At 31.3% G+C, this 19,332-nt stretch overlaps 2 protein-coding genes across 2 annotated transcripts; both read right to left on the bottom strand.

Moving 5' to 3' along the window:
• Positions 1–1,489: 1,489 nt before the first annotated feature.
• LOC115986088 (probable LRR receptor-like serine/threonine-protein kinase At3g47570) lies at positions 1,490–2,567 on the bottom strand. The gene is made up of 2 exons (XM_031108951.1): positions 2,351–2,567; positions 1,490–1,770 (listed from the first exon to the last, which is right to left on the bottom strand). Exons 1-2 carry the CDS (start codon positions 2,565–2,567, stop codon positions 1,490–1,492), a joined length of 498 nt encoding a protein of 165 aa, XP_030964811.1.
• A 2,097-nt stretch (positions 2,568–4,664) lies between these two features.
• Positions 4,665–6,803, bottom strand: LOC115986087. Its single transcript, XM_031108949.1, has one exon. The coding sequence runs from the start codon at positions 6,801–6,803 to the stop codon at positions 4,665–4,667; it is 2,139 nt and encodes a 712-aa protein (XP_030964809.1).
• Positions 6,804–19,332: the final 12,529 nt, after the last annotated feature.

Below are 19,332 nucleotides of genomic sequence, written 5' to 3'. Positions count from 1 at the left end.
CCCATGGCATTCTTTTTTTGTAGTAAATATTCTGTGGAGTTAGATCCCTCAGAGTAGTTTTCTACTTTTTCATCAAATCTGTGTGAGTTTTCATTGTTTTATAGTGCTTATTGTTACTATCAGATTTGGTGTTATTTATTGTGTTTGAATTAACTATTTGTACTATTTATTGGAATAAATCACAACCTAGTCATTCAATCCGCACCCAAAGTAATTCATATAAATATACGCTATGGTGGGATATTATAGGTGTACAATAAGAGGATTTGAGATCTTATATACCAAAATATATGATACTATCAATAATTGGCATTATACAGTGTGTTGATTTTAATGCATTTAAATTGAAGAAAACTAATTCGAATCATGACCCTGAGTTGAATTAAACTACACCATACGATGAACTAATTTCCTTGAATTTTTGCTGAAATCCACTCTCTAATTTTGTTGGTGTTTAAAGCTTAAAGTTTAAATGAAAATAAAAACTCATAATCCACTTTTATTTGAACAATAGAATAAAAACATCTGAAAGGAAACAACTCCTTCACCAGAGGAGAAAGGAAACAATCCATTGATAATTTCAGCAACGGATATTAACCTAGCATTATCAAAGAGATTTAATCTCTTTGCAATAGTTTCATGCTCCTGCAGTTCACAAAAAAGTTCGTTAGCTCAACATATTCCATACCTTGATAAAATAAAAAATAATAACTATTGCATGGATCATTGGAAAAAGAAAATGGAAATAAAAAATTTACAAGAAGGTGACAAATTCTATCTAGCGTTTGATTTTTTTTTTTTTTTTTTTTTTTGTTGAGGAAAATCTAGTTTTTGATTATTAATGAGAAATGAAAATCTAATTATGCAATTAGCTAGGATCATCTACTCGAAATTTAATACAAAGGTAAACATAAAATTTGCATGCTTTATGTTTAAAAGAAGTTTTTGCAAATTTACTAAAGAAAATAAACAAAAAGAAAAGTTAACGGATGCTTTAAAAGTATTAGTTTAATAAATATTTAACAAAATATTTTAAGTAAAAAAAAAAAGTTACCAACTTTTTTTACAACTTTTTATAGTCCCCATAAAAGTGATATTAAAACTGTTTATAAAAAAAAAAGGTGATATTAAAACTTTCTCCCAAAAAAAAAAAATAGCGATATTAAAACATTCTTATTAATAAATACTTTAAGTGCATCTGTTAAGAAGACCCATAAACAAATGACTAAGATACACTACTTAGGACAATCTTTTAATCAAAATTAAATACCTTTGACTTGGGATCTACTTGGTCTACCTTTGAGGTTCCCCAAACTAACTAAAGTACTTTTTTTTTTATCAATTGTAGTTCTTTAATGACTTCTTCCATACTCATTCTTTCTTTTAGGGATTCCATTGAACATAAAATTCCAAATGTTAAAGATTGAAAGTAAGAACTTTTGCATGTTGGCATCAATTTGCTTAAACTCCTCATTATTATCAGCTTCTTCTACTTCAATTTCATTGGCATTGTCACATTGTCACCAGCTTCTTCTTTTGCCATTATTGTTGTAGTTGCTGCTCCCATTTCTATAGCTTCTCTTGGCAAAAGCAGTGGGTCGACAATTTGAACAAGTCTTGTTGGTAGTGCTATCTTAACAAAGTTATGGAGATTCAAACCATCTCTAAACATATCATTAGTGGGCCTCCTTCCAGTGAACATTTCCAATACAAGGAATCCAAAACTATATACATCCCCTTCAGCTGATGCCTCACCACCAATGCCATACTCTGCAACTCATAAAATGTAAGAAAATTTAGCAATTCTATATATATAGTGAAAATATGGATTACAAAATGCAAAGTCAAGAACATAGAACAAATCTATATTAAAAGATAATATGACAAATGTTACTACTTCTAAAATGGAAGGAAGTTATTCGTAGCTTTACCAAAAATTACTTCTTTTTTTTCCTTGCTGCTTCATTTTGATTTAGGAAATATATGCATAGAAAGAAGATACGAAGCTTAGTCAAAGGATTGCAAATTGAAAAGTCCATCAGCAAATCAACTTAGGCGTTTCTCAAAGTTTAAGTCATATTTAAATCTTATTTTTACTTCAAAATTTTCAATTTTATGAAAAATATCAAATTAATTATGTGCTTGTGTGTTTATCCACGTGAATATGTGTTCTAAGAGACCTAGAAATACTAAGCAAGAGAGTTTTTGTTTAAATGGTACGAGTATATTGGAAAGACTATATGCTTGAAAATTCATGGAGTTAAATCCTATCTTTTGATAAAGTGACCAAAAACAAAAGCAGTATGTTTGAACAATTATGAATTTAAAACTAAAGAAAAAAAATTAATACCTGGAGCAGTGTAGCTGATAGATCCTTTTAACTCGATTGTACTTGTATGCTTTTGGGAAGAATCATTAGTAGTTGTGAGGAGCCTTGCTAAACCAAAATCACTTACATGAGCAATCATCTCATTATCAAGAAGAATATTACTTGGCTTTAAATCACAATGAATGATTTTTGGCTCACAATGATTGTGAAGATAACTTAATGCAGAAGCCACATCCATTGCAATAGCAAGTCTTTGAAGAAAGCTCAAATTTTTTTATTGATTTTCACTATCTACCATTGGATGTAGCCACATATCTAAGCTCCCATTTGTCATGAATTCAAACACTAGAGCTTTGAATTCGTCACCATTATAATTTATAATGGAGCAACATGTTAAGATCTTTACAAGATTTCGGTGCCGAAAATTTCTTAACACATTGCATTTTGCTATAAAACTCTTGAGAGCTCCTTTCTTTTGAAGGTTTAGAACCTTCACAGCCACTAATCTTTCATCTTACTCAAGAACTCCTCTATAAACTACTCCAAAACTACCAGATCCAATCAAATTGTTGAGAGAAAATCCATTAGTCACTTGATGGAGCATTTTGTACGAAATTGTAGGAAGGAGATCAATATTTGAGACCATAGACGATGGTTTCTTTTTTGATTTTGTCCTCCAATAAAGAACAAGAAAGGATGAAACTAGAAGAATACATGTAACAACACAAACAATTGTGATTGTTAATCTAGAAGCAAGGGACTTTCTTGATCTCATAGCTTTGAAGCATGTTGGTAGTTGAAATTGTGGAATACCCCCGCAAAGCTTATTGTTTCCAATTATTGATATTGCATTTACATTTCTAAAAACTCCTTCTATTGGTAGCTCACCTTGAATATCATTGAATGAAATGTTCAAATATTTTAGGAATGAAAGCTTCCCTAGACCCTTTGGAATCGATCGACCCTGATAAGTTGTTTCATCTAAATATTCAAGGCTTTTCAAAGAAGTCATGGATGATGGTATGGCCCCCTTTAAAGAATTCCCTTGTAGGTATAGCTCATTTAAGTCCAAGCAACTTCCAATTGTCAAAGGAATTTCACCAGACAAATTGTTTTCAGAGACATGCAGTAAATACATATTTTTCAAATTGCCTACTTCAATTGGTAAGTTTCCACTTAATGAATTGTATGATAAATTGAGTAATAGCAAGGAAAGACCAAAAACTTGATGAGGTATGACTCCACTAAGGTAATTTTGTGAAATATCCAATAGTTGCAAACTTTGGCAATTACCAATACTTTGAGGTATTCTTCCTTCTAAATTGTTGTCATTCAAAAAGAGTTCACCCAATTTAGTGAGGTTTCCTAAGGAGCTTGGGATTTGTGCTGACAATCTGTTTCCCTCTAAATTAATTCTTTGCATCTTCTGAAACTCCCCAAAATAAGTAGGTATCACACTTGTTAAAAATTCCCTTCCATGCCCAAGATAACTAAGTTGATAAGATTGTGCAACGTTGCAGGAATCATCCCTTGGTTGCCTCCAAAATATAATCCATGAAGCTGTGTTGATAAGTTGCCAATAGAATTGGGCAAAACATCTCTGAATTGGTTTGAAGTAAAATCCAGTGATCCCAATTTGCTATAAACTGACTTATACATCAATTTGGTCCTAGTTAAATTATTTGAATTAAAACTGACAATAGGTAAAAAGTAAAAAGATTTAGCCTAAATTATTGTGCATATAACATTACTTGTCTCAATGTAGTTGTAGCCAAATTTAGTCTAAACATCCGACTAGCTAAGTTGAGGATGGTGTCTTATCCATAACCCACCTAAGGGTGAGTTAGGCTAAATCTTTTTACTTTTTACCTATTGTCAGTTTTAATTCAAATAATTTAACTTTATATTTATTTTTTGGAAATAAGTTTAATTAATTTTTAGCTTTTTGTCATATATTTAACATAAAATTTACCAAAAATTATATCTTTTGATAAATATTATACAAATAAGCAAAGTCAAATGTACACTGATTCGGGAAAATAGTAAATATCTTTCTCTACAGAAAAAGGAAAACATATACTCTAATGAATTTGAACACGTTAAGCAATGTCAAGGCTAAAGAAATCAAATCAGAGGAAATAAGAGAAGATCAAACACAAATCAAACCAAATATAAAACACGCGTTACAATACAACCACAGCGACATACACATGTTTGATTTATTTATTTTTTATATGAGGGCACACATCTATTATACATACTCGATTGGAAATGCATGAGAAATCACACAATATCAAACAATCATAAGGAAAGCACATAGAGACAAATTCATTAGTCAAACATCCTGAGTTGAGTCTCGCTTGAGTATACCAGCATGGGAGAGTAATGCCCACAAGTGTGTCACAAACTCTCCTCCCATTGCTAGGTGCTCTGCATGGGCAGTTTCATCATCTGAAGGAGCCACAAACAACATCATCTCTGCCCAGAATTCTGCCAGAATTTTCCATTTCAGCCCATTGTCTTTTATTTGCTTTGCAAGAGTAGCACCCCTTTCAATAATTTCTTTAGCTTCCTGATGATTGTCTTTGCCTAAAGTCAACATCGTTTCGCAAATTCTTTTCATGCAATCATCTTTGCAAGTCGACATCTTTTGGTAAATACTTTTCTTGCATCCCTTGAGTTTCTCTCTGGCTTCAACAACTACCTGATCAAAAATAAATTCAGTGGTATATGCATGATCAGGTAAAAGTCTTGGAGCAAAAGCCACCAAATAGGCACAATATTTAGACAACTTAGTTGCCACAATGAACTCATCGTTGCTTTCCCTTCGTTGGTTTGTCTGTTCTCCTGTAGCAATTACTTGTGATGAGAAGTTGAGCTCGCAAAAACTAGTAGCTATATGCCATACCATGATAACATGTGACTGTGTCTCAAGTTTACATGCCCATGATAGTTCATTCTCAACCTTGTTTCGCCGCAGAGAAGCTACCCCATTTGTTAGATTCTGCCCATTGGTCTTTAGTGAATGAATAATTGCTTTTTTCACCTCCACTGGCAATGTGATTTGAGCACTTAGCTTTTGACCTTTTTTGTTAATATCTATCAAAACAGAGGTCAAAGAATTGTGGAGAAATATGCAAGGGTTATGATTAAAAGATTCAAGAAGAGAATATTGGCCAAGCTTTCTATCCCAAGGTTTTAACGCTTTCCTATGGCACAGAATTCGTATGATCATCTCTATGCATTTCTTATTCTGCAATGCGGGTTTTTTAACATAATAGCAAAGCCACTGTACCTTAGCCCAATCCGAGAAGTTGATAACAAAAATTTGCCCAACTTCCATTAAAAGCATAGCGACTATAGCTATAATAGTAAGAAGAGCAGGAATATCATCTGAAGTCATGTCTCTGCAGAACATAACTAGAAGGGGTACCACCAACAAACAACCAATTATAACAATAACGAGCTCAAGATTTCTTAACCATAGAAGTCCATGGGCAAAGAAGACGGGATATGTTGTGTAGAAGAGATCATACAGAAATGCGAGCTCTACCTCAATAACTCTAAATGCTCTCTCATGATCGTCACCTTCTTTGGAAAGTAGCCCATATCGAACGAAATCCCATGTCTTCTGTTGGGAGCTTTCAGAGAAGGGATATCCTGCATATCTACGGCAGAGAAGCCTATACAATGCATACGAAAGGCAAATATCCTTGAGTCGACCGTCTGGATCTCCAGTGGAGCTTAAGAGTCTTCCTTTGCATTGCCAGATCTTATCAATGGTAATGACTTCATGATCATCTACAGTCTCCAATTGCATGCGGTAGTGTGGTGTTTTAACTTTCATCTTTGCCTTTTCGCCTTTCACCAAATACTTGTAGCCTTTCATGCAAGTAGGATCTGCAGCTTCATCTTCTTTGTCCTCATCTACCATGAAGTCTGCAAGTAGTTTGGTGTTTCTCACCAAACCATATGATCTGCTAGCCATGGTCCAAGCTTTACTTCTTGCTACTGTCTTGAACAAAGACAAAGCAAAGAGGACAGAGAGCAGTACAGTTGTTCCGATGTCATGACTAGACCTACCTAGCTGCCAGCCCACCCAACAATATAGAACCAAAAGTTGCAAGTTATATGCCTTTCGACTTTCACTGTCTTCAAGGCTGTAAGCGGAAATGCAATCAGCGCTTCCAAGGGTAATAAGTAAAAACGTCGCCCAAACAGCAGACAATACCTCAGGGTATTCTCCCGTCAGGCCCATGGTGTAATTTATCAGGCTCGGAGGCAAAATGTAAGATGCCCATATCAAATATTTGAGCATCAAACTGTGGCTACGACGCCTCCATGATCCGAAGATTGTTAGAAAGGCTATTAGCAGCGTCGTCAAAAGGACATATACTTCAATAACCAATAGCGTATCACAAGATTTTGTGGTCATACAATTACGGACCTCATCAATTATAGAAGAAATGTTCATTTTGTTATGGCCTCCCAGTACAGCACTCCTACCAAAAATATATAGATGGATACTTCTAGAAGCCCTACATTCTTAATTAGCAATCTGAAAACAGTGAAGAGTGAGAGTGAGAAGAAAAAGGACTTTCAAAAAGATAAGAGGAAGAATAGTGAGAAAAAAATGAAAAGACGGAGGAGCAAGGAGAAGAAAAAGAAGGAGATGAAGAATGTGGTTGTGGTTGTGAATGTGAAGAATGTGGTTGTTGGCGGAGAAGAAGAGGGGATAAACATATTATTATATTATTTACTATTTATTATTTTTTGCGGAGAGAAAAAAAAATTGGGGAAGATTTTTGGTTTGTTTCTACTTTCTAAAAGGTTGCTTATTCCGAACAAAATGTTGAAACCACGTTACAAACTTACAATCACATAGATCTAATATTTCTTTTTTATCATTCACAATCTTATTTCACAGTCTGTCACAATTGTGACAAAATTTGTGCGTTTATACATGGCATTAGCATTATTCTCATAAAAATGAAAATTATCTACTTAGGCACAGTTTGGATCCACGTTTGTTGCATTTTAAGTTTCTGCATTTTCCCTTTTCTTTTTTTTTTCATGCCTTTTCCCCAACAAGCGGTACTGTTCATGTACGGTATATGAACAGTAGCCGCAACTTTTGACTGGTCTTCCATGAACAGTGCATCTATGCACTGTTCACGGACCCACAAATTTTATTTTTTATCAATTTTTTCATTAAAAATGTGTCCCACAGCACTATTCACACATTTAAAAATTATTTTGCTACAATGTTTTCAGTTTTCAGTTTTCAGTTTTCAGTTTCAGCAAAATAAGTTCTATTCAAACAGACCCTTAGAGCATTTGCATCAGTTTATATAAAAATTCTTGTATATTTTAGTAAAAGAATCTACTTTTTTTTCTTTTTTTTTTTCATACTCACTTTTCAAAACACCTCATCAAATTATTTGTTTTACACTACGGGTATGTTTTAATACTATTTATTTTGCTGAAAACTAAAAACACTGTAGCAAAATAATTTTTAAATGTGTGAATAGTTCTGTGGATCCTATTTTTAATAAAAGTTTTGTTGAAAAAAGAGGTTTGTAGGTCCAGTGAACAGTGCACGGATCCACTAGAAAACAAACCATAGCCACAGAACGCTTCTTTAAAAAAAAAAAAAAAGAGGAATGCAAACGCAAACACTGGGAAAATCATCAGTACCTAAACGGGTACTACATCTCATTAAAATATCAATTTTTCTTGATTTTTTTTTAATTATTTCTCTTTCTTCACACACAACAATTGTCATACATTCTTTTCCTTCTTCCTCGAGATTATATAAAGAAAGAATATAAAAAAAAAAAAATGTAAAATGAATGGTGTCAATGTAAATTTACACAGTTACTACCAACGAAAATATAGTTACTATAACAATCTTGTAAATGTACACAATTTTATATTGATTAATGTGAGTCATTTTTAAACAAAACTGTATATATTTTTACACATTTTTCTATTATACATCCAAATGTGAGTGCTCTTGCTCCGTTCAGACACTACAAAAAAAAAGGTTCTATGGCCACTTTTTTAAAACGCGGCTCTTATTTTTTCATTAAGCCGCATTTTTAAAAAACGCGACTTTAGTCCGTCTGGGGCCGCATTTTTATAAACGCGGCCCAAAAAAACGCGGCCTACTGCCCCCGCGTTTTGTAGTGAGAACTTATCTTTTAAAAAGAAACAAAGAAAGATTTTCTTTTTTTTGGGTCTTTTGCATAAGTAGAGAAAAGTGTTTAAACAATTTATCTGAGTAGTATTTATAAATATAAAATACAGTTTTAAGTAACATTCATATTAAGTTTGCGCTTAGATAGCTTATATTTGACAGCTTATTTTACTATTCAATTTATTTTTTATACTATTAATGAGTTTTATTGCATTTTTTAGTATTATTCATAGGTTTTACTGTACTATTTTAACTAACTTTTAGTTTTATCTACAGTTCTTTCAGTAAAAAATTTTTAATTTTAACTAAATAAACCGTTCTCAAATGGACTTTAAATATATTATTAATAACTAAAAATTAATTTATTTTAAAAAAATCTAAAAGAAAAATTATTTGGAAAAAAAAAAAAAAAAGACAAAAAGAAAAACAAAATTGTTTTTTAACCATTGCCGAAAGCACGTGAAGCAGAAAAGTTTACTACAAAAATAATAAAAAATATCCCCAGAATGGGACTTTACTCTGCCACGGATGGGACTTGACATGAGGGTGGGACCCACTAAGTTCAGCAGAATCACAAAAACGCCATTGTAATGGAAACACAAAACGAATTCTCATTTTCACTCCCTCAAACTGACATTTATATATATATATATATATATATATATATATATATATATTAGCTTCGGTGAGTTGGGTACTAAAAAAAAAAAAAACTGTACTGGCTGACAGGTGTGGGACCTATGAATAGTGTGAAAAAATTGAGTGATGAAAATAAAAGTGATGTTGCTAAATAAGTGTGAAAAAATGAGTGATGAGTGATGAGTGATGAGTGATGGAAATTGAGTGACGGAAATTGAGTGATGAAAAATCCTTACCCAAACAGGCTCTGAGTGATCAAGCCAAACAAGTTGAAATGATATGGATCTCACAAAAAGTGAATAATGGGGGATGAGAATTGAGTGATGGGTGTAAGAGGCAAAATTTTTTTAAGCCAATTATAAAATGCCACATCAAAGTTTAGTGGCAAATTCTAAATTAATGTCATTAAATTAGATGATGACATGTGTCATCCAAATTGGCATCACATTGGCATATCAAAATTTGCCACGTGTCATTCTTCAAAGTTTCTTGAGACGGAATTTTTCCAGAGCTTAGGCCTCTTGAAAACTTTGCCTTTTAAAATGAGAAGGGATGTCCTCTATTTATAGTGATTTTAGAGGATAAGCTTCACTTCGAATTGATATACTTGGAAGTATGTAGTAGACTTTTGATTAGCCCAAATTCTTCTTAGAGATAATTATCTTTATTTATCTATTTTGATAAATATCATATTTTGATAAAGATAATAATCAACAAAGATAAATAATTATCTCTATTTAATTTATTTAATAAAGATAATTATCTACCAATTTTGAATAGAAAATGTATCTTTATTTTATTTATTATTTATTTTAATAAAGATAATTGCCCATAAAATTTGAATAGGAAGTTTATCTTTATCTTTTGGGTCAAATGACATATGGCAAATTTTGGTATGCCAATGTGATGTCAATTTGGATGACACATGTCATCATTTGACTTAATTAATTTAATGACATATTAATTTGGAATTTGTCACTAAATTTTTGATGTGGCATTTTGTAATTGGCTTGACAAATTTTTGCCTCCTACATATATCAATGCCTATCACAAGATCAAATGGAACTTAACAAAAGATAAAAAAGATTGCACTTCAAAGTCTTTGTTAGATTGCACTTCAAGTCACAACACAAATACATACATATAGTTTTAGATAATTCATCAAGTGACATAAGCCACTACAAAATACATAAGCCACTACAAAATACATAGCCACTACAAAATACATAAAAGTCTAAACTACATCCAAAATACAATTAAACCCATTAATTACGTGATCTTCGTTTTGCCATGATTTCCTCTTGGAGTTGTTCATGAAAAGCTTTTTGTGTTCCGGTTAAGCCACTTGTATCTATCATCATGATTCTCTCTTCCTCTAACCTTTCTTTCCGCTCACATTTTTTTTTTCTCAATCATCATTCTTTCCTTCTCAATCTTAAGTTTTTCTTCCCTACTTTCCTTTTCAATCGCAAGTTTTTCCCTCTCAAAAGAAAATTTTTCCTCTTCCAACCGAGTTACATCCTCAATCAATTTCAATTTTTTGTTTAAATATTCCCCTACATCTTTTCCGGTGGCTTTGTTCTTTCGGATGGCCTTTTCGGCCTTCCTACCAATAGGTCTCTCAAAATTGGAAGTGTCACCGAGTCCGGACCCATAATCCCCTTCACTAATAGATATTGCCTCTAAAGTTGGAGGCACGGATGATCTCGATCTAGCATTGTTAGGATCGGCAAACTTTGGTTGGTCCTTTAACATGAGCCAACAATGGTCAAGAAGAAAGGGTTTCTTGTGCTTCTCTAAATACAAAGCCTTCGCATTGATAATCTAAAAAAAATTAAAACAAATCTAACATGATTAATATCTTCAAACTATTGGTGAATGGACATTTTAACACTATTGTAATATAATTTATACATTATCTTCTTCGGTTATACCACTTTGATGAAGTGCGTTAATGTGAGCCATACACCCAGCAAACTTATTTATCTTTTCACTAATCGTACCCCAACGACTTAGCAAGGAGATAACAATACGTGTGGTATCGAATGTATTGTACTGCATAAAATATTCCCAAACTTTTTGACGAAAGGTATTTTGTGTTTGTTCATTACTGTTTATGGCATCAACACTAGTATTGAGCCATGTTGCCATTAAAAGTTTATCTTCCTTTACAGTAAAGTTAGAGCCCCGTTTTCCTTTTGTAGAAGAGGCATTTTCAACTTGTGGTGGTGGAGGTGGAGAATCAGAAACTGACACAGGAGTATTTTGAGATGTTCCCAAAAATTGTGAGTCAATTTCTATATCCCCGTTCAAGATATCCATGAAAAATGTTAGGTCTCTACGTAACTCTGTGTCCCTACGTGACTCCATAAAATTAGAAAAAATATATATAAACTTCCCTGCACACAGAAAATTTCCAAACTAACATGTATATCAACACAACAAATTACAGAAATAAATTACACAACAAACTTACATTTATGTTACAGAGACATTTATATTACATTTATAGACAAATTACAAATTACAGAGATCACACAACAAATTACTGTGACCCAATACATTCATGTGGTTTTGTGCAACACAGGAATGTGGTTTTGTGCAACACAACAATTTACAGAGACCACCCAAACTTAACTCTATGGTTTTGTGCAATACAACAAATTATAGTGACAACAAAACGTATAAACTTCCCTGCACAAATTACAGAGACCACAGAATCCACACAACAAATTCCTGCAAACAGAAAATTCCCAATACATTCCTCCATTCAGATGTTATATCCAGCAAAAAAATAACACCATTTGCCCAAATCAACATAGCAACAACACCATTTTTCACCACAAAATAACACTAAACCCAGAAAAATTAAGCCATGAAAAAATTCACTACAAAAGAAAAGAGAGAGCACTGACCTAAAGTGGATCGGCTGGGACGGCGACGGCGACGGCGTGGGCTGGGCTGGGACGGCGACGGCGTGGAGAGCTTGATGAGAGAGATGAGAGCTTGATGAGTGAGAGTGATGAGAGCTTGTGACGGCGTGGGCTGGGCTGGGCTAGGACGACAACGGACGGTGTGGGCTGGGCTCGGATGGCGACGGACGGCGTGGGCTGGGGCTGGGACGGCGACGGTGATGAGTGCTTAATGGAGTGAGAGAGATGAGTGAGGGGGATGAGTGTTTGATGAGTGAGGGCGATGAGTGAGGGAGATGAGTGATCTGAGATTCTGAGTGCACAGTGAGAAGAAATGGAATAAAAGAATGAAAAAAATAAGATGGGTTTTATTATTTTATTCGGTAGTGGGATTAAAAAAAAATATATATTTTTTTAGATGAGTGCTACAGTGCACATCTATAGATAGATGTGCACTGTAGCAAATAAGCTAAATTTTATGGATTTGGCTCCACTGCTGCAAGCCCTTTTTGCTATGTTAGTGGAGCTAAAATAGCATTATAGCTTTTTAGCTCCACTGCTGCAAATGCTCTAAGGCACTAAATTTATATCCCGTTTTAAATCATAACATATTAACATTGCTAATATAATAAGAATAACTAGCCCAATCTCGCCCACCTAAGGGAGTTTAGAAATTGGATTAGGAATATTTTATTATGACCCAAAGTTCAAGAATCTCTTTAACCCTTTCCATAGGTAATTGAATTAGGCACAGAGCTTCTTTTTCTTCTTATTTCTTTTACTTATATACTATCATGTAAGCCGTGTTATGAAGGGACCTATTTTTATTCTTAACTAGTATGTAGCCTATGCATATGTACAGATGCAATTAAAAATAATCACAATTATACCGTTTAAATTATACATTTTTTTAGAAGGGGATCCAATTTTACATGGTCTTAACTTATTACACTTTTCTTAAAATAATACATTTCTAAAATATGTTATGGTTTCTCATTATATATATATGATTTAGAATTTATTTGGTTTTAGACTCTTCAGTTTTTGCTCCCAGTAATTCACTGGCCAAAAAAATAAAAATAAAAAAATCAGATGGACACATGGCGAAAAATTGGATTCCAATTAAAATCCAATTTAGAATCTAATTGGATTTAGACTCTTTGATTTTTATACTCAATAATTCACTTGACACAAAATTTAAAATTAAATAGGACATGTGACTCAAAATTGAGAATCTGATTAAAATCTAATTGGATTTTCTCTTAGCTTTGTCTATCTATATTTGATCAGCTTGTAATTGTCCCATGTGTGAAAAATGTGGTTAGGCATGATCCTTTCAAAGTAATTCCCTTGCAAGTATAGGGATTTTAAATTTAATCAATTTCCAATTTTCGCTAGAATGTTACAATATAAATAATTTTCAAAGACAGATAATTAATATTCTTCAATTTGCCTACTTCAATAGGTAATTTCCACTAAATGAGTTGTATGATAAATTAAGTATTAGCGACAAGAAAAAAAAAAGAAGATCCAAAACCTATCAGGATATGTGTCCACTAAGGTAATTTTGTGATCTTTGTATAAGATTTTCGTAATATGCTTATAATGTTAACTAGTTGCTAACTCGTGCTATGCATGCAAACTTACCTATTTTTAAGGTAGACTAAAATAATTTTATAAAATCTTAAATTGATTAAGAAACTATACCACTGTATGATTTGCTTTTATATGACTTTAATTTGTGTTAGAATTTGATGAAGAAGCCATTGCACAAAACATATATATATATATATATATATATATATATATATATATATATATATATGATTCACTTCTTAGAAATTATTGAAACAAAAAAACAAAATATATATGATTAAACAATAGAGAAGTATAAGAGAAAGATAGGTTACATTCAAAAGAATAATCTATGGCTATAACTATTGAAAGAAATCAAAAGATTCAAAGCGTACAAATTATAGATAACATGTGTGTGTGTGTGTGTGTGTGACTAACCATATTCAGATGTTAAAACTTCCAAAATGTCCAAAAAGATATATAATTAAAGAATAAGTTACTGAAACATTCAAAAAATATATGACTATTCAAAGAGAAATATAAGAAAAAGGAAAAAGTATACATACCCATAAAGTAATAAGTTTTAAATTTTGACGGATCTAAACTTTAAACGAACCTTATTAGCATGTGGCCCACACTAAAAAATGTTGAGTAGGAGCCCACGTTGAAATAATGAAAGCCATACCTCCTCTTAATATAACCTCCTCTAAATATATCGTATATAAGCTTTATGCTCAAGAAATTAACATACTTTCATATTGTGAGGTAAAGCAAAGATATATGTAGTAGCAGAACCTAAAATTTTAATTATTGCAAACTTTTTTATCTTGTAAAAAATGGCTAAAGAGAGTTTGGTGGTTCATGTGAAATTACTTTTTAAAAAATACATGAAAAACCATAAAATAATTTTTTTTTTTTTTAAAAACAAAGTAAAGGAGAAGAAAATAACATAAGAAGGGCTCATACCCCTACTCGACTTAAAAAAATTTTTGGGGTTTGCATTGTTTTTATAATGTTTGAGTTTGAATTTAACTTGGACTTGTTAGAGAGATAGAGTTTCACTCCTTATTAAGTTTGGACTAAACAAAAATAATTTTGTTAAAAAAAAAATGATAATGATGCCTACCAAGCATCTTAATTACTACGTTGTTCTATAGGAAGTTGCAGTAGAATTCTTCTATTATCCAAAGAAGTTGAACTTTATCCTTAGTTGATGATTTTTATATTTATCTAAATAAAGCCACATTTAGGATAATCTTAATATAGGATTTATTAAATTTTTTTTTTTATAATATTTATTTAAGTTTCAATAGAATTCTTCTATTATCCAAAGAAGTTGAACTTTATCTTTAATTGATGATTTTTATATTTATCCAAATAAAGCCATGTTTAGGATAACTTTAATATAGTTATTCACTTTTTTATAATATTTATTTAAATAATGCTGATGTGTAAAATTGTGGAAAGGTCAGAGGCTTTGGTTACTAAAAAGCCAAAAGCTCAGGACATTGCATAATTCAGCAAGACTATGCAAATTTTATATAATTAGTCCATCAACCTTTTTCTCAACTAAGAATAGTAATCAAATAGCACTAAGAAAAAAATTGCACAAGAAAAATAAGATAAAACCAATATGAGTATAAAGCTAAAAGCTGTATTCTAAATTATTGCAATCTTTTTATTAAAAAATTCATAATAAAAAACAAAAATATCATTAATATAACTAATTAAAATTTTTTTTTGGATACATATCAAATTTTTGGATTAAAAAAAATAATAATAACGTTAACAACTTTATTTTTACAGTATAATAGGAAAAAAAATTGTAATTAACATTAACAACTTGATTTTATGGTATTTGATTTTAAATAAATTCCTTCTTTTTTTTTTGGCTTATATCAACTTCTTCACAACTTAAAATTATTGTTTTAAATAAAAACAACTTCTTATCAACTTGGTTTTTTTTTTGGTTGAAGTTCACCGTGGTTGAAATTTTGTTTGTTGGATAAATATAGGAATGTTTATGGATAATAGTTTTATTATATCATGACTCTCATCTTTAGATTTTCAAATCACTATAATTAATATTTTGAACGTCCAAGTATCAATTATTTTTTAGGGTTATTTGTTATTTGTTTTTCTCTCAAATTCAATCCCTCTTCGCTTCAAAAATTAAATTCCCTAATTTTTTTTTTATTATTATCCATGTTTTTTTTTTCAAGGAGTTTCCTTGAGTTTCTCAAAAAAATTTCTTGAAGTTTATATTTACACATTTTGTCTTGATAGGGTGAAATTTGATGCCTCCTATCTCACTTTCAAAAACAAAAATTCAATAATTATGTAAGTTTATCTACTTTTATTTTTTAATGTTTAGTAATTTGGGTTGTTCATAATTCTTAACTACAGAGGTTACCACTTAAATATGCTTTCAATTTTTTTTTTTTTAATTTCTGAATTAAAGGTTTTTCATTTAAATATGCACTTGAGTTTTAATTATGCAAACTCCCTTTATATTTTTTTAGGCATCTCTTTTTATATTAGTTGCATATTTATCTACCATATTCCATTCAATTAATTTTGGACTTATATATGATTTTTTTTTTTTATTATAAAAACTTAATCTTATATAATATGCATTCATTATATAACTTAAAGTAAAAGGTTACTTTAAAAAAAGAGTAAAATTTTACTTTATTTTTATTATTTATTTAATTTTAATTAAAATAAAAAATATTTTTGTATTTTTATTAATTAAACTTTTTTATTATAATTAATTTACACATTATTATTGATTAAGCCGTGCATTGCACGAGTATAATACTAGTATATATATAAAACTGAAACCTCTAAAGCTCTCACAATTTTTCATGTCACCAATATTTTCTTTTTCTTTTTATTTTAGGTTTTATATTTTATATATTTATTATTTATCTTCAACATGTAATTATCTTATCATGTGTTACGATAGTTTAGTTTAAGTAAAACTCTATTAGATATATGTTTCAAGAGCTTGAAAATTCTACTTCAACTAAAATTCTATAACAAATTTTTTTGAAAACTCAACACACAGTGAAAACCTTAAGCTTCAATTGCCGCCTTCCTTCTCTCTTACTCTAATCCAATCTCTTATCTACCCAGAAAACCTGATTGCTTTGGTCCATTGTAAATGTAACGCTTTTTTTCCTCTTCTCTATGAATTTGACTTCCTTTGTCTTTGTTTTTTTTTTTCTTTGTTCTCCGTTGCAATTTTTGTGAAATGTGAATTTCAAGACTAACGAAAAAGCCACCTTCTAAATAAAGAGGGGCCATTTCGTTAAATTGTCTTTTGTGTGTTTGGCATGACTGCACAAGTATGAATTATATATATTGTGGGGGTGATAAACCGAGAAGCCCATGCCAATGTATATGTTGGGCTAGGGGCTTGGCCCAAGGAAGGACTCCTCCTCGGACAGGCCAGGCCGAGGAGAAAGGGAACGCATCAGACCACTCCACGAAAGAGGGTAGGTATTAAGAAGGAAAAAGACAAAGAGAGACATGGAAATATCTAAGAGAAAGTTGCTGCCAATGCATTAAGTGTTCTGTAACTAAACTGAACCCTGCTTTCCAGCTTTTACAACCACTCCCAACGACTCTGGGGAGGGGTTGATGGGACAAGTATCATTACCATAAATCTAAATCTACACATGGACGGTGGAGATGGGGAGGAAGATAGTATAAAATAGAAGGGAGAGGAACGAAGAAGGGGGACACAAGATGAAGAATCAACCTCCTCCTTCTTGGACAAAATCCGAGAATAATTCTCCCTAGTAAACTGGTGTTTTTTTTTCCCCCTTTTTATCATTTAGGCATGTTGGTCACTCGTCTGATTCGCTAAGGCCCGAGTTTCCAACCCATTCTCTACAAATTAATTGTATTGGGCTCACTGGACCAAGGCTCCATATATTTTGGACTTGGATCCCAAATTATGACCCTACATATATATATATATATATATATATATAATTAGATGAAGAATTTGGATTGTAATCAAATTAATATTCTTATCAACTTAGAAATTATAGAAAAAGAAAAATTATTTATATTTTTTAAAAATCTAAAAAAAATTCTGCAATTTGGTGAAGTCACTTAGTGAAACTGCGGCTTCTAAACCCAACTTTTATTATATAGTACTAGTGTTATGCCCGTGTAATGCATGGCTTAATAAAAAAAAATTATATATAAATTTTAAAAATATTGTTTTTTGATAATATAATCAAATTTAATAACAAATAAAATGGTAAAAATATTTTTTAAAATTAAGTACATGAAAAATGTATATTATGTAAGTATTTTTTTTTTTTTTTGCAAAAAAAGATATTATAAAATATTTTAAAAAAATTATGGTAAGTTTTAAATTTATAAAAGATCTTATTAGTAAAATTGTAATTTGATTGTGTGTATGTGTGTGGCACTTAAAAACCTTCCCATTCTAATCATCTATAAATTTCTTGCATATATGGCCAAAAAAAAATTCCATAAATTACAAAAATAAAAAAATTCCATAAATTACAAAAAAAATGTAAGTATTTAGACTGCAATATAAATGTAAAATTTTATCTATAAATTACCAATCATAACCACTTTAATGTTTCCATAAGTGAGGAAATGATCTGCATAATCAATTAAGAACACCATGTCAAAAATAGTATCAATAATTAAGATAAATTGCATTATCTAATTTTTTTTTAAAATCATATAATTTAAAAAATAATTGAACTACTTTAATAGAAAAATAGAAACTCAAAAAAAAAAAAAAAGAATATAGTTCTTTTCACATAAATCTCCTAATTTCATATTGTAGATGAACTCCATCCTAAATAGATTTAGTGATAAAATTTTAACCAAAAAAATGTCCCACAAATTAGAAAAAAAAAATATATATATATATATATATAAGTATCTGTTAGGTTCTAAAAGTTTAGAACAATTGGTAAATCATGAACACAAACTTGTCTAGATATAGATCCTAGAGTCTATAGGTATTACTAGACAATGCTCAAGGTGATTCAAGTCAAGATTCAAGAATATACAAGCTATAGGAAGAAGATTTCATAATCTGCCTGGTTCGACCGATCGAGAGACAGGCTCGACCGATCTAGATTCGTATCTGCAGAATTTTAATTAAACCCAAACAGCAATTCAAACCTATTAAGGATTAGGGTTTCAAATCTACTTCTCCTATTATATAAAGAAAACCCTAAGCACGTTTTTATAAGGCTTTTTAGAGAAAGTAGAGTGTGTCTCTTTGTATCTAGGGTTTTGTACCCAAAAACTCTCTCATGTCTTCTACCGGTGTTATTCCTTGAAGAATCTCAAGATTTGATGTTGTAGAAGTTGCTGCTTTCTCTAGTCATCAAAGGTGCTGATGATCTAAACCTTCAAGGGTGGTCTTGGAGTCACAAACAGGAGAGTTTGTGTTGCTAAACCATTGAGTGTAATCTCAAAGTCACAAACGTGGGTATTTGTGTTTTTGCAAAGGCCAAGGAAAGAAGTAGTCTGTGGACTCGAAGCTATCATGGGGTCGTGGTAGTAAGTTTCCTACTCGAGGTAGTAATAAGATGTTAGTGGTCTAAGTCGCTATTGTGTAAACTTCAATTCTTTCATAGTGGATTTGCTTTTTACCTTGAGAATAGCTAGGT

This window comes from Quercus lobata, chromosome 4 (assembly GCF_001633185.2).
Source record: "Quercus lobata isolate SW786 chromosome 4, ValleyOak3.0 Primary Assembly, whole genome shotgun sequence".
NCBI classification, from domain to species: domain Eukaryota; kingdom Viridiplantae; phylum Streptophyta; class Magnoliopsida; order Fagales; family Fagaceae; genus Quercus; species Quercus lobata.
This window is presented reverse-complemented; position numbering and strand designations above follow the sequence as displayed.

Coding starts and splice junctions, on each gene's coding strand:
- LOC115986088 (XM_031108951.1), bottom strand. CDS start 2,567: ATGGATGTGGCTTCTGCATTAAGTTATCTTCACAATCATTGTGAGCCA. Junction 1,771..2,350: donor TATCAGCTACACTGCTCCAG/GTATTAATTTTT, acceptor TATGAGTTGCAG/AGTATGGCATTGGTGGTGAG.
- LOC115986087 (XM_031108949.1), bottom strand. CDS start 6,803: ATGAACATTTCTTCTATAATTGATGAGGTCCGTAATTGTATGACCACA.